The following is a 14409-nucleotide window of genomic DNA, read 5'->3' as shown; positions in this document are numbered from 1 at the left end:
GGCACACACAACTTGCTGTCCTGGCCCTATGAGGCCTGTCCTGCCCAGGTGTGCGCCCCCTGGTGCTGACTTGGGTGCCGTGCACAGTTTTGATAACAGCCCGGATCCAGTGTTGTTCTGAGCCCCCAAATCCTATCAGGACAGGCAGGCAGGGCCCCTAGGATTTCCAGGCTCCCCCCTCAGAGTGAGGGTCTAATCTGGTGCTCTGAAGATGGCATGTCGTTGGCAAATGCTCCACTCTGGGAGGGCAGATGCTCCCTCAGCCAAGGCTGCTTTAGGAGCCCAGTATAAGGAGAGCTGGGGCAATGGAAGTGCCTCTAAGGAAGCGGAAGGGGCCTCCTTGTGGATCTGGAGGTCGTGAGGACTCTCACCTGCAGGCAGGGAAAGCAGCAAAGAGGAAGCCCAAGGCTCAGAGTGGGCACGAAGAGGCAGACCCTGGGAGCCAGCCACCACGGCCCCTGTAGCTCCCCTCTCCACTCAGTCCCCAGTGCCACCCCAAGAGTGGCAGCACACAGAGACATATTGCACAGTGTTTCTTTAATTGAAAGACAACAACCGACCTCAGAAGCAGCCCCTTCTCAAGCTTGAAACCCCCACCATATCGGGGGCCAGAAGGCAAAGGGAGGGGAGAACTAGCCATCATGGGGGGAAAGAGGGAAAAGGAAAGCTGGCTGGGGGCTCCAGTGGGATGCTGGGCCGTTTCCAGGCCCGGTGCTCCCCTGCATCACCTCCACCTGCTGGCCTCCTCCAGGACAGTCCAGACCTGGGGGCAAGGCCTGGGCAGGGCAGGCTTGGGGGCAGCTGCCCTCTGCCCCCAGCTTGCCTGGGTAGGGGCTGGGCAGACGCCCAGCAAGACAGACACAAGACCCAGCTCAGAGATGTGAGAGAGGAGAGTGAGGAGAGAGATAGATGGAGATAGAGAGAGGAGTGGGGGAGAGAGAGCCAGAGAGCCAGAGAGCCAGAGAAGAAGATATTGGTCTAGAGGCCAGTAGAGCAAGGAGGCTTGGATGGATGGGCCATGCACTTGCAGAAGGGTGGGGGGGCACGGGAGGCCAAGGGTAGCAGGCCAGGCCAAGGACTATTGGAAGCTGCAAGTACATGAGAAGGAGGAGTGCGTGCCAGGCAGGTGGGGTGGGCTGTCTCCATCCTTGTTAGCCCCTTCCCACCCCCTAGACCCAGGGCCCGTCTTTCTTGGACTGGAGCCTTGGGCAATTCGATTTCAGGGTGAATGGGAAGAGAGCTTTATGAGGGTGCCTGTGAGTAGCTATGACGGGGGTGGGGGGCAGGGGCAGCTCTGAAGCCAAGAGGCGCGTGATGGCGGCTAGGTCTTGTTCCCCATCTACATGCTGGGGAGCCAGGATGAAGGCGTCGGGAGGCAGCGAGTTGGGGTCCAGGATCAAGGGTGGGGCTGGGTTGGGTGCAGCTGGGCGCTGGCTTCGCCCCTTCACGCTGCCCTCCCTTTCACGATGTCTGCTGTGCTCCCCAGAGACCCCGCCCAGGCCGCCATGGTGGCTGCTTGCTGCCTCTACTTGTAGTTGCCAAACTGGATGGCCAGGCGGTCAGTGACGCAGCGGAAGGTGGCCGGCTGCACCTCCCAGTACGGCACAGGGTTGTTGAAGAGGCTGATGCCGTTGTAGTAGGCCCTCTTGACCCCGAAGCCCACAGGGCAGAAGTCGTTGACGCCCACCTTGGTGATGTTGTTGGTGTGCAGGTAGACCACCTGGGGGCAGAGGGGCGTGGCTCAGGCCCAGTGCCAGCGGCCCAGGCATCCCCTGACTGCCCTCCGAATCCGGTCCAGCCCGGGCGGGCCAAGTGGAGGGCAGACAACAGAGGGCTCGGGCCCTCCCTCCTGAGAGTCCCACCTGGCCACCTCAGGGTGTGATTTCATTGCAGTACTTGCCCTTTTGAGGGCCAGGATGTGATTCTTCCATGGTTGGGAGAAGCAAACCAACGCTTGGGTATGGTTGTCAGGTGGGTGTTGGATGGTATTTTAAGGTACCGGTGTGTGACCAGGGGCTGGGATGAGGGACCCAGAGGCGGTGTGTGGTGGGTGGGAAGTGAGGGGCCTGGGATGTGGGTATCAGTGCAGGAAAGATGGCTCCTTGGGCTCACAGAGGGCCCCTGGCCCTCCTTCTGGGTTTCCCAAACTCCGGGGAAGCCCCTGGGCAGCAGTTTCTCACTCCAGAGACCCATAGGTATGAGAGGAGAAAGAGCCTACAGATGACCTCCTCTTCCTTCCAGTCCCCAGGGTGCTTGCTCTCCAGCAGCCCTCAACTTCCTGAAGCCCCTCTCTAGGGGAGGGACAGAAGCAGCAGGAGGGTGAGTGGATAAGAAACCCGGCGATGGTGGGTAGGTGCTCAGACGGCAGCTGCGCCCTCTAGAGGCAGAGAGGACACCGGCCGCTAGAGGGCGCGCTCAGCCGGGCATGGGCCTCCCCGCGGCAGCTTCTGGGCTGACCCCCTCTTCTGCCCTCACTGGTGCAGGGCTGGTCTGGACTTGGCTCTGGCTGGACAGCCTGTGAGAATGGCAGGTGTCCTGGTGAGTGTGAATGGGACCAAGGAAGAGACCGGAAGCCAAGCCAGGGACAGGGGTCCCTGAAAGAACCCCAGGCAAGACCCTGCACCCCTCATCAGTCTACTTCCTGCCCTGAGCTGAACCTATCTTGCCACAAATCTGTGCACTTCCAATACCCAGACTGTTCCCTGACCTCCCAGGTTCTGCCATGCCTTTCTGGTGCCCCAGCCACCTAGGAAAACTTCAGCCGCAATATCTACCAGGCCAACTCCTGCTCGTGCCCCACACCCTCTCTCCACCCATGACCTGCCCTCCTTGCCATCCACAGTGGAGTCCCCGCTCGCCTTCCCTGCTTCCTCAGCACTGATACTTGTGATTGCTTCTTTCCAGATGAGGAGGGGGCTGTGCCAGCTGCGCGGCAAGGTCCTATTGCATACTCGGTCTTACGGAAGCGGGCACGGCGGCTGCGCGCGGCTCTCACCTGCAGGAGCTTGAGGTCAGGGAGGCCAGAAGGCACCCTGGACAGCTTGTTGTTGTCCAGGTGCAGCTCCCGCAGGGTAGGCAGGAAGCTCAGGCTCCCGTTCTCGATCATGCGGATCTGGTTGTGCCCCAGGCCCAGCCTGTGAGGGGCAGAAGAGATGTACCAAAAGGCTGGAGGAGAAAAGAGCAGTGGGGCGGGGCACCCCGCTCGGACCCCCAGCCCACCTGTACAGCTTGGAGTAACGGAGCAGGTCCTCCAGCTCGATGGCCTGGATTTTGTTGTGGTCCAGATGGAGTTCATTCAGGGTCTCGGGGAGGTCTGCCGGGAAAAGAGGGTGCTCTGAATGGAACGCAGGAGGGGAGGCCACGTGTGTGGGCTGTCTGTATGTGCGGTGGTGAATGGGAACACAGGACTACCAAAGCCCTCCCTGAGTTGACTGGTGGTTCCAGATGTCTCCAGCCCCCCGCCCCCGATCTGTGCCCGTCTGTGCCATGGAGGCCAAACAGCATGGGGGAAAGGGGCTGCCTTCCTACCTTTGGGGATGCCGGTGAGCTTGGCCTCAGAGATGCGAAGGTAGTTGAGCTTCAGGCCATCGAAGGCTCCAGGCTCAAAGCCACTATTTTCCAGGGGGTTCCCGCCCATCTCTAGGAGAGAAGCCCTGCTCAGCCCTGGCACCGGAGCTGGGTGGCTGCCTGCACAGCCCCAGGTCCTGCTGGCTTTCTGGCTTGGGCTGGCTTGACCGGCCCTGCTCCCCCAGCTCTCCCTGAAAGCAGCTCCGGTAATTTACTGGGCTGATTGCAAACTCCTGGCTGTTCAAGACCATTACCTCTCAAGGATGTTGGTCCAGGCATTGGCCTCCGGGGGTAGTGGAAGCAGGAGGAAAGGGAGGGGAGCCAGAGATCAAGGTGGGGTTCCACCCCAGCCTGCTCATCTCCTCTGGCTGGGCCCGTGGTGGTCCCCGGCGGGCTGGCCCTTTCCCTTCCCTCTCTCTATGGTCCCCCGGTTTCTCTTCATCTTGCCGTGGCCGCCCTGGGGCATGCCCCCAGACAAACCTCCAGAACATTCTATGAGGCCCACCAGGCTTGTCTGTGCCGGCCGCGGGGTGGGGACTGCCTGCTGCAGTCCAGGCCGCACTCACCGATGCAGTTCATGCTGCGCAGCCCGCTAAACACGCCCTTCGGCACCTTGCGGATGCGGTTATCATGGATGCGAAGCTCCACCAGGGAGCTGGGCAGGTTGGGAGGGATCTCCACCAGGTGGTTCTTGGAGATATAGAGCTTCTGCAGCTTGCGCAGGGGGCTGAAGGCCTTCTCATGGATCTTGGAGATTTTGTTGTTCACCAGGACGAGAGCCTGGGGCAGGGAGGGTGTGCAAAGTGAGGGCGCCAGCTCCCCACCCCACCCCGCCCTCACCGCTTTCTCCCTCCCTTGTCCCCCAGGGCTGGCGGTCCGTGGGGCTGCCCGCGCAGCCTCAAGGAGATCCGTCTGTGCCCCTGGGCGAAGTGCAGAGCCAGGCGCCGGTTCTCAGGCTTGGTAGGGCCAGTGCTGCCTCTCACGGCCCACCACTTCTCTGCAACTTGATTTCCCTACTTGCACCCTGGCTATGACAAAATCCTTCCTTCTCGGCTTGCTGCAATGCACCCGTACAACAAAAAGTTTTCTGCCACAGAGGGAATTGGGCTGAACGATTCTGTCCTGTGCTTCTAGCTGCTATACTGTGGACATCACACAGGTGACCTGTGACTGGGGCACTCCAGACTTCTCACAGGACTCCATGGGCCCCCTGTCCCCTCTCACACTGCACACATGTGTACACACCCATAAGCACCCAACTCCTGAGCTGCAGACTGCCCACCTCCTCGAAGCCCCTCAGGGCGGGGGCGGGCTTACATAAAGGTGCTGGAGGCCTTTGAAGTCATCCCTGCGGAGCTCAGAGATGCCATTGTTCTGCAAGTCCAGAAGCGTGGTGTCCGGCGAGATCTCCTTGGGCACAGTCTTCAGACCTGGGGGCCAGGGCCGACGTCGCCAGCATGAGTGTCTGCGCATGGGGACACATGCACACGCGAGCACACACGCATGCACACAGACACGCATGCAGGGACTCAGCCACAGATGAAGGCCCTTCTCATGCCCCACTTGCTTGCAACCAAACAACTGGACACCGTTCCACACTGAAACCAGGATCCCCGAGCCTGTGTGGGGCCACCCCAGCCCTAACCCCACCCTTTCATGCCCATCCCATGAGGATGGACATGTGTCTCCTCAGTTGGGCCCTCGGGCTGGGCCTGCGCCTTCATGCACCCGGCCCACCCTGGTCCCGGGACTGACCCAGGTCGGAGCACTGAACAACCCGCAGGTGGCAGTGGCAGCCAAAGGGACACATGGCGCTGAAGGTGGGTGTCAGGGAGTCCAGGTCTGGGACTCCTGAAGTTGTCTCAGCACCTGAAGCCTCCTCATCGTTCAGCATGGGCAGACCGTCGTCCAGAGTGAAGTCCCAGAAGCCCTTCTGCTCAAAGGGCAGGGCCTGGCTCAGGGCCAGCAGGGATGCGAGGAGCCACAGGGGCCACATGGTGGGCATGCCTGGGAGCCAGGGTGAGAAGGGGTTGTCAGGAGGGCCCAGCCGGCACTCGTACCTGCCCTCTGGGCCCTTTCCCGGCAAACCTCCAAACAGAGGGAGCTGAGGTTCTGCATGTGTTGGCACCCCATTCGCCATTCCTCACTGGGCACAGCCAGACCCCAAGGTAGGAGTGGCAGGGAAGGAGGTGGCAGACGGACGGGGTGCGGGCAGGCAGGAGATACCTCCTTCTGCTCCCCTCTGATCCCAGGCAGGATGCTGGCTTTAATGGGCAATGCATTGTCTTGCCAGTCAGTGAGTCTGCAGTACTAACCCCCACCCCCGCTGTCCCCCACACACGAGTCAGCTGGCAACCTGCCTGGGGTGGGGGGTCAGTGAGGCGAGCCAAGGGAGTGGAGGAGGCAGACAGAAAGGCAACTATTTGCCCCATACCCACTTTGAAGAATTTGGATTTGAATATACTATTGTGGCTCAGGGCGATGTGGGTGCAGTTAGCATTGAGCTAGGCCACCATGAGTCACTTCCTTTCCTGCCTGAGCTCCCCCTTGCAGCGCACCCACATTTTTCGAAGAAAGGTTGAGAGGCCAAGACACCGGGCTGGGCACGCTAGACCGAGACCTGGGCTAGCCCTGGAGACAGTGTGGAGAAACAGAGCAGTGGCGAAATGGCTGAGGGGAGGGGGCACACCCCCCCCACCTACCCTCCCCATTGCTCCCCAGGGCCTCGGCACCTTCTCCTGGCCCACAACACTTCCCCTGGCTTGGCCTGCAGAGCCCCAGGGCTCGCACATCGGCTTCCGCCTTCCTTCTGCCCGCGGCCCAGCCCCCTGGAGAGGCCACCAGAGGGGAGCAGGCTGCTGCCAAGGTGGCAGAGGCAGGATCGGGCTCGTCTGAAGGCTCCCCCAGGCCGGGCAGCGGGGTGGGCGTGAGGGGGAAGCTACCCTGCCTAAACCTGCCCCAGGTGCCCACATTTACCCGCCTCCTTTCTTCTCCCATCCAGAGACAGGCAGCTCTGCTGGAAGGTCCGGTACACGAAAAGGCCCAAGCCCTGCCGCTCCCACCACCCTCACCTACTCGGATTTCCCGGGAAAGTCCCAGGCAGCTTAATTTCCCCATTTGTTACACAGGCATAAGTGTGCCTGCCCTGCTTCCCTCCCAGACTCTGGTGTCTTGGGTTGCCCTGGGTGCATCTGCGGGCAGTGAGCCTGGCCGGGTTCCAGGGGCTTCCTGCAGACCCACACCGGGCCCCACCCCAGGGAGACCCTCCTCACTTGGGGCCCATTTTGAATAGGGGAGGGGCTGTGAGGGGCTTCAGTAGGGCCGGGAGACTGCTGGATGGAAATGTGGAAGGAGTCCCCGGGGAGTGGAGCGCCCTGCTGCTGCTTTCCTGGGTAAGCCCAGTTAGTGTGGGGCTGGGCTGGCTGCTGCAGGCTGCGCCCTGGAATCCTCCCAACCAGCAGGCCAGTGGCCTGGCACCACCTCCAGGTCTGGGCACAACTGCTCTATGCCCTGGGTTCCCATCGATCCCAGTCTTGCCACCCCCTTCCACAATCCTCAGGCACCCCCTCAGTGGGCCACGTTGCTTGCCCCGGCTCCCGCTGTCCCCGAGGACAGAGTGGGAAAGAATGGAGCAGCCTTTCTGGCAACCAGGGCTGCAGTGTGCTCAGCCGGCAGAGGTCACAGACCCAGGACAGGTTCAGTGGACTCAGCTGGAGAGCCAGCCCCAGAGCCCCCCAGCAGGTCCCAACAGCCCTCCTGAGTGTGGTCCCCAGTGACAAGCTCAGAGAAGCTGCACGTGCCTGTCCCAGGTCACACAGCAAAGCAAGAGTCCCCTATGTTGGGGGAGCACCCAGTCTGCCTGGCTCCTTCAAGCCCCAACACCCCACGATCACACCTCAGGTCCTGCCAGCCCCAGACTGGCCGGGCAGGACTCAGGGGAGCCCCCAGAAGGTCATGGTGCTGAGTAGGGAGAAGGCCCTGTACTTGCCTACCTGGGCGGTTTGTCCCTCCTTCTTCCCCTGATTCTGCGAGCTCCAGGGCTGAGCAGGGTAGGCCTAGGCCTCGAGTGCCTGCTTCTGCTGCTTGGGGCCCTTGCCTGGGAGCCACTGGACGCCCCGGGCTGGGAGGAGGAGGAGTGGTAGGAGAGAACAGGAAGGGGAGGCTGGAGGCAGGAGAGCAAGATGGAATGGGAGAGAGGGAGGAGGCAGCCTGTTGCCTGCTCGCCTGGCGCCCCTGCCAAAGCCGCTACCTCACGGGGGATGAGTCAGGGCTGGAACGCCCAGTGGGAGCCTTGGAAGGCTCTGGGATCCACAGTTCACCTGGATAAGTGGGCGTGGGTGGGGTGGTCTGGCCAGGCGCAGGGGAGGCTGTGGGGAGAGGTGGGCAAGAACAGGCCTCTTCTAGCCTGCCAGGGCTGGGAAGGGCTGGGGGTCTCCACAGGGACTCTCTGCCCCCATATCTGGCCCTTCCACCAGAGTAGAGGATGGATGGTACTGGGAAGGCCAAGCAGGGTGAGACTGGCCACCCAGGCTCCACGTGGGCTCATGGGACCTGTCCCAGGGGAACGCGGGCTCTAGAGGAGATGAACCAGCTCAAACCAGCCATGCTTGATGTCCCTGCCTCTGGGGGCCACAGAGAGGCTGAGGCAGTGGCCCTTGGCTCCAGCTCTCGGGGGGGAGGGACTGAAGCCGAGGGCCTGGAGGCCCTACACCAGGGCCCTGTGACAGAGGCAGAGGACAAGGTGTGGCTGGTTCTCCCGCCCCCCCCACTCCTGGCTGGGGCCAGGCAGTGGACAGGCTGGCAGGGTGGGGGCTGGGCAGGCTTCCGGCAGAGCCTCATTTCCACTCTGGGAGCCAACGCAAGACTCAGCGGGTAGAACTGCACAGGGAGGAGGGGTCTGACCGGACAATGGACCTGAGGGGGTGTCCCAAAGGACTTCATGGAGGGCCTTGAGCCCCATCAAAGTGTGCTTGGAGCTCGCCGGACCCCTCCCCTTCAGAGCAAAGGGAAGAAGTGGTCACGGCGGTGAGGCCTCCGGCCCAGTGCCCGCAGGTGTGAGCAAGGGAAAAGGCTGGGCTTCCTGAAGCCTGCGCCGCCAGACCAATAGGGCCTTCCTTGTCTAGCCCTCTGAAAGCCAACGCAGTCCTCTGAGTGGGATTGCTCCAGGTCAGCGCCAAACAAGGCGCATTGGCAGCCTCTGAGAACATGGAGGGGCTGTGCCAGGCATTCAGGCCAGGCCAAGGGCGGCAGGAGCAGGACTTAAGGTCTGGCACGCCCTGGGAGCTTGCTTGCAGATGTGTGGCCTGCCGCTGCCAAGTCACAGACGCCGGCCACTGTCCCGAGGCCTCAGCCCAGGGTGTCTGGTCCCACCGAGCAACCCAACCTGAACCCCGACGTGCGTGCCACCATCTACCCAGCCCTGTCGAATCCCTGGGACTACGTGGATGGGGAGGGGTGAGGGGGACAGGCAGCACAGGGTACTCTTTCCCCCCGCCCCGCTCTGTCCACCAAAGCCCTCAGGGGCCAGCTTCAAACCACAGGCCGGAGACAGGGGCACTGTGCAGAGCAGTATTCCATAGCTGTATCCCCAGCTGCTTCTTGCTGCCCTCCCAGGCCAGTAGTCCCCAGCCCACCGACCCTCTGACAGCATCTAGTCTGCACTTGCATGCCAAGCACAGAGAGGGGGCATGTGCCACCCATGGGTCCGCTTAAGCCTACGCATGTGCATGTGTGTGAGGGGGTGACCGTGTAAGGGGCTCATGGCTGGAGTGGGGAGGGGGCAGGCCCTGAACCCCACCCCATCTGTGTTTGCACCACAGCCACCGTCGGCTGCAGGGTGAGCAGACGCCTCAACGTGGCCGGCCAGGGCAACTCCTTCCTGCCGTTGCCCTGGCGCTGCCGGTGTGACTGGATGGAGCTGGGCCCCGGGCTCTGCCAGCCTTCAGGTATAGGTTTGACCTGAATGGGGGAGTGGGAGGTTGCAGGGAGCCAGCAAGGAGCAGGCCCATTGGCTGCAGAGGGCTGGTACTAGGGAGCTGGCACGGTGGCTGGTGCTGGCTCAGCCAGACCTCTCTCCCCACAGCATTCAGGAGAGCCATCCACCCCTCCCCCTCTCTGCCAGGAAACCTCTGGAAAGCAGGAGGGTCAAACTGCTGGCCAGGAACCAGGCAGCAGATGACCCAGGTCAGCTAGGTGTCCTGAGTTTCCGGGTCCTTTCTGGCCTGAGCCATGTGTCCTTCCTCCTCTTCCCACTCACTGAAGAAATCCTGAGCTCCTCCCCACCACGTTCTAGAATGTTCGAGGAAGAGGGTGGATGCTATCATCTCCCAGGGGCAGGGTGGGGGCCTTAAATGATCTCTTAACTCAGCCCTTCCAAAGACCAAAAGAAAAAAGCACTGTTTTACCATTCGATGAATAGGTAAACTGAGGCTCAGACTTTACCCAAAATTCTTGCCCAAGACCACACAGTAAGGAAATGGTAGAACCGGACTCCACTGTCTGTCTGTCTACCTGTCCATGTATCTGGCCGCATTTTCTGTCATTGCAGACTGTGCCACAGGTCCCAAAGCCACAAGACCCTTTACTTCCTAGGCTGTGCAGAGCCTGGATCAGCCTCTGGGTCCCTGGAAAAGACTCCTCAGCAGCTCCCTCATCTGAGCTGGGAGGTGATGCTGTTGGAAGGCAGTGCCCTGCTCTGTGGGCCCTTTGCCCCCTTGCTTGCATCATGAATCTTCTGGCAACACAGGGCCTCTCTCTGACCACTGCTAACAGTAGCTCCCCACTGTCTGTAGGGCCAGCCACCCCTCCGTGGCCCCAGCAGGGGCCACACCTCCCCTGGCACACCCACCAGGCTCCTGCTTCGGGTCTGCAGGGGCATGGAAAAGCCATCATCCCAGCCAGGCCAGAGAGCTTCCCTGGAGCATTTTAGGTCCTAGTGGGCACCAGACCACACAGGAAGATGTTCTCAGCCTGGCTCCCAGAGCCTGGCACCCTACCTGCCTTGTTCCCTGGCTGGGCCGGGCCAAGGCAAGGGGGCTTGGCCCTGCTTTCCCGGCAGGAGAGTGGCCAGGCACCTGGGAGTGAGGCCTTTCCCTTCCTGAGCCCAGGGTTTCCGGCAGCTCCTTCCCTGCATCGGGTTCCCTGTTCTCTGCCAGGGGATCTGGCTGGGGGTGGGAGCCAGCCCTCTGCAGTCAGCCCAGGGGGCCCCTCCCAGGGCTCCCCCAGTGCCTGCCTCCTTGCAGCCAGGCGGCCTCTAAGGCCCTGGTGGACCATAATCAAGGGTGAGAAGGGACTCAGACTGCAGGAAGGTCAAAGTCACATTTGCCTCTGGTCTCCTGGGACAGGCTGCCAGAGCCAGCCTCTCTCTGCCCTCTGCCCCTCTCCTTCAAGTCCTGCTTCTGTTCCCCAGATCCCTAATCCTGCAGCCACTTGGGCCTGTGTCTGCTGCGTTCCACTTGGCCATCCAACCCTCAAGGGGCAGATGGTGGGGGAGAAACGGGGGTGAGATTAGAGTCACAGAGTCCCGCAGCTCAGTCCCAGGCTGGTGTTTGCAGAGTTTGGCTTTCGGATGCCATGGACTGAGAGAGCTGAGTGCTAGGAGACTGGGTAGAGACCCCAGCCCCTTAAAACTGAGAGATGTGTTACCACAGGGAGGGGCTGGTGAGTCATCCGAGTTCTGGGCTCCTTGGGAAGGCCAGGGAAGTTGCTCTGTAGGCTGCCATGGGAACTGAGGCTGGTGGGCGTCTTCCACGGCCACCCCATGAACTGCCCTGATCCAGAGCAGGGCAGTTGGCAGGGACAGGAGAAGCCAAATGGGGTAGCTCTGAGGCGGCTCCCAGGAGCCTGGAGTCCCAGAAGGAGTGAAGGAGGCCCGGGTGGGGGGCCGGGGGGGGAAGCTCGGGCTGTGGGCTCCAGGTGACGGGGGATGAATCACAGCCACCCACCCCCTAGAGGAGGTGGTCACGAGGGCCCCACGCACACCCCAGGGGCCCCTGGGAGACTGGTCTGACCACGGGGCTGGCCACTTAGCGTCAATGGGCCTCAGGCTCCGGGGGTGGGGGGCAGGACTGAACAGACACCCTCCCCATTCCCCCAGCGCAGCGCCCCCTGCTGGCCCCCTACTGGCTCCCTCTAAGGTGGGATTTACAGAAGGCGTCCTGTGGGTGATTGAGGTGCGGGCCCCAGCGTCTGAGCAGAAGAGGACAGGAGGGAGGGGAGGGGCACTGACTGGCCCCGGAGTCAGCTGACAGGAAGGGGCAGAGCTGCCAGGACCCTGCCTTCAGGGGGAGCTCTTGCCCCCATTCCACAGCTCACAGGGAGCGTGCCTTGGAGAGCCACCAAAACCCCTCCAGCCCCTCAGTTTGAGCCAAGCCCTTGGGCTGGTGTGTCCCCTCGCACCAATGGGGCCAATAGATGTGGAAGGAGGCAGCTCCGGGCAGAGACCAAGCACTCTCACCCTGGGGTGACCGATGAGGATGGTGGGGAGGGAGTCGTGCTTGGGGTGGGGGTGAAGACATTTCTTACAATCAGTACTGTTGGAAGGTCCCTAGAGATGTGCAAGACAAAGGAATCAGGTGCTCAGTAGATGAGGCTACAGAGGCCTGGGGCTGGGGCTGGGACCATCTTTGGGTGGGGGAGGGGAGCAGGGTGGACAGCACCTGGGCCATTGCCTGCTGCTTGTGTGCGCCAGGGACATCCTGGGAGACTGCCACTCTTTTATGCCACAGCTGTGTCCCCAGGCAGCTAAGGACAAGTGACGGCTGGGACAGTCCTGTGCTGCGCTGTGTCCACGGGGCTTCTCCAGGGAGTGGAAGAGGGATGGCAATGAGGCGCCCAGGAGGCAGGGGAGCTGGGAGAGATGGGAGGCCCTATTGGAAGGCTCTGCCGTCTTGTGGGGACTTGGCACTAGCACCCGAGGGACACTCCGGGGTCTCTCAAACACCCCTTTCCTCCTGTCCTTCCTCCTTTATGCTTCTCCAATGGGCCAGGGCCACGGGTAGGATGGGGAAGGAATTTGGTTGGAGGACTGGCATGCCATATTTCTGGTCCCTTGAAATGAGCCTGCGCAGAACTGCCACCAGCCCATCAGCGAAAAAGCTGGGCTCCAGACTCCCCATCTACAAAACGGGCACTCGGGTCCCTGCTCCAGGGCAGGGCACAAAAGCGGTGGGATGGTTAATGCCCACTGTGACCTGGGTTCTTGGGGTTCAAAAGTAGGCCAGGGGGTGGGCACGCGGGCTGGCCAGGCTCCCAGTCTGCTCTCTCCGTTCAGTGTGGTGTTTTTCTTTCGATGCACCCCCACAGTCCTGCCTTCAAGGGCTACTCCCGTGCTGTCCTACGGTAGCCAGACGCGGGCGGCTTCCTCACGACGGCGCCTCCGCCTCAGCACCCAGTGCCTCAGGGAGCAGAAGGCCCCGGCAGCTGCAGATCTCCAGGAGGCGCTCCCCTGCGTGTTCGTGGCCGCCCGCGCGCATACTCACTCTGCACCAACCCTGTCCCTGCAGGGACATCCCCCGGAACCTTCTTTCTTGGCACTGAGAGAGGCCTGAGCCTCTCCAGCCTGTCTCAATGCCAATCAGTCCCTACAAGGTGGAGAGTTGGCAGACGAGGGAGCAGGGGAGGGCACAGATGCAGGAGCACAGGAGCACGCTGAGGACAGGACTGGCCATATTTGTGACCAGAGTGGCCCTTAAAAAACTCTGCTCAAGAACAGTTGCCCTGGCTTGACCCAGGTCTACCCCGCCTGCCCTAACCCACCACCCTGCCCTGCAGTACCCTGGGCCTCCTGCTCCCCTCAGCAGAACCAGCTCGGGCAGCCCTCGCAAACCGGTGCCCAGGCTGCAGCCCCGCCCACGGAGCAGGGGGGGGGTGCTCCCATCCCCCAACCCTCCAGGGCACTTGGTGACACATGCACAGAGTTCCATTCTGCCTTGCTCCTCTCCTGGGTCACTTGGCAGGCCCTGCAGCATGCCAGCCGTCTTGGGAACTTGCAAGGCAGGGACTAGTGGCCCTGTCACCTCCCACTCCAATCCGCACGCAGTGCAGTTGGCCACAGGTTGTCGTCATTATCAATGCCCAAGTGACTTTGAGGCTTCCCTGGGTGGTATGGTGTCAATAGCCAGGGCTTGTCAGTCAGGAGCCCTGGGTCCTGGCCCCAGCTTTGCGTCTGACTTGCTGTGCAGTTGTGGGCAGGTTCCTGCCTGTCTCTGGGCCTCACTTGTCCCCTTTGTACAATGGAGGGAGTGGGGGGTGAGACTCATTCCCTCCCAAAGCACTTTGGGGGGCAAACTTGCAGCTATGCTTTTGCTTCAGACCTGGGGCTCTCCCTCCAGTTCAGAGATGCCCCATGCACCAGTCGGTGGCGGGCTGCTTTTGGGGGACAGAGCTCTTGAACTTCACTGATCCTTAAAGGCACCCACCCTGAGACAATGGTGTCTGAGTTTGGAAGTGGCCCTGTGGCCTCACCCCTCCCCAGGGTCCCCAGAAGCCCTCCAGGGCCCCAAGCCAGGCCTGCCCAGGCTAACATGGCCCAGTTGCCTGCGTTTCTCTCTGCCCACCATCCCTCATTCTGAGTCTCACTCCAAGGGGATCCTGGAGACAGGCAGAACTGAGCCACCCAGGCAGCCACAGCCAGGGACCCTGTGGCCAGGGCCCTGTGGACCCACCGCTCACTCAGGAGGAGGTAAAGGAAGGGAATTAGCCTGTGAGTAAGGAAGAAATATCTGGGCAGGTTGCCTGGGGTGTGCTGGGGAAACCAAGTCTCTGAGCCCACGCCAAGGACTAGTCCTGGGCAGTGGGGACTGTTCCCCAGGGGTGTCAGAGCATAGCGCAGAGCAAAGCCTG

General features: G+C 61.8%; 1 protein-coding gene across 2 annotated transcripts; it reads right to left on the bottom strand.

The window, feature by feature from the left end:
• Positions 1-520: 520 nt before the first annotated feature.
• BGN (biglycan) lies at positions 521-7679 on the bottom strand. 2 transcript variants are annotated; one of them, XM_002929079.4, is made up of 8 exons: positions 7560-7679; positions 5323-5574; positions 4885-4997; positions 4134-4347; positions 3529-3639; positions 3220-3313; positions 2996-3134; positions 521-1720 (listed from the first exon to the last, which is right to left on the bottom strand). In XM_002929079.4, the coding sequence occupies exons 2-8, from the start codon at positions 5570-5572 to the stop codon at positions 1526-1528; spliced, it is 1116 nt and encodes a 371-aa protein (XP_002929125.1). In that variant the 5' UTR covers positions 5573-5574; positions 7560-7679; the 3' UTR covers positions 521-1525. The 2 variants fall into 2 exon arrangements, with proteins under 2 accessions (XP_002929125.1, XP_034505361.1); XM_034649470.1 differs by lacking the exons at positions 521-1720; positions 7560-7679 and adding an exon at positions 1752-2515.
• Between the last annotated feature and the right edge of the window lie 6730 nt (positions 7680-14409).

Source organism: Ailuropoda melanoleuca, chromosome X, assembly GCF_002007445.2.
Source record: "Ailuropoda melanoleuca isolate Jingjing chromosome X, ASM200744v2, whole genome shotgun sequence".
NCBI classification, from domain to species: Eukaryota; Metazoa; Chordata; class Mammalia; order Carnivora; family Ursidae; genus Ailuropoda; species Ailuropoda melanoleuca.
The sequence above is the reverse complement of the archived record's forward strand: the minus strand, read 5'-3'. Positions and strand labels throughout refer to the sequence as shown.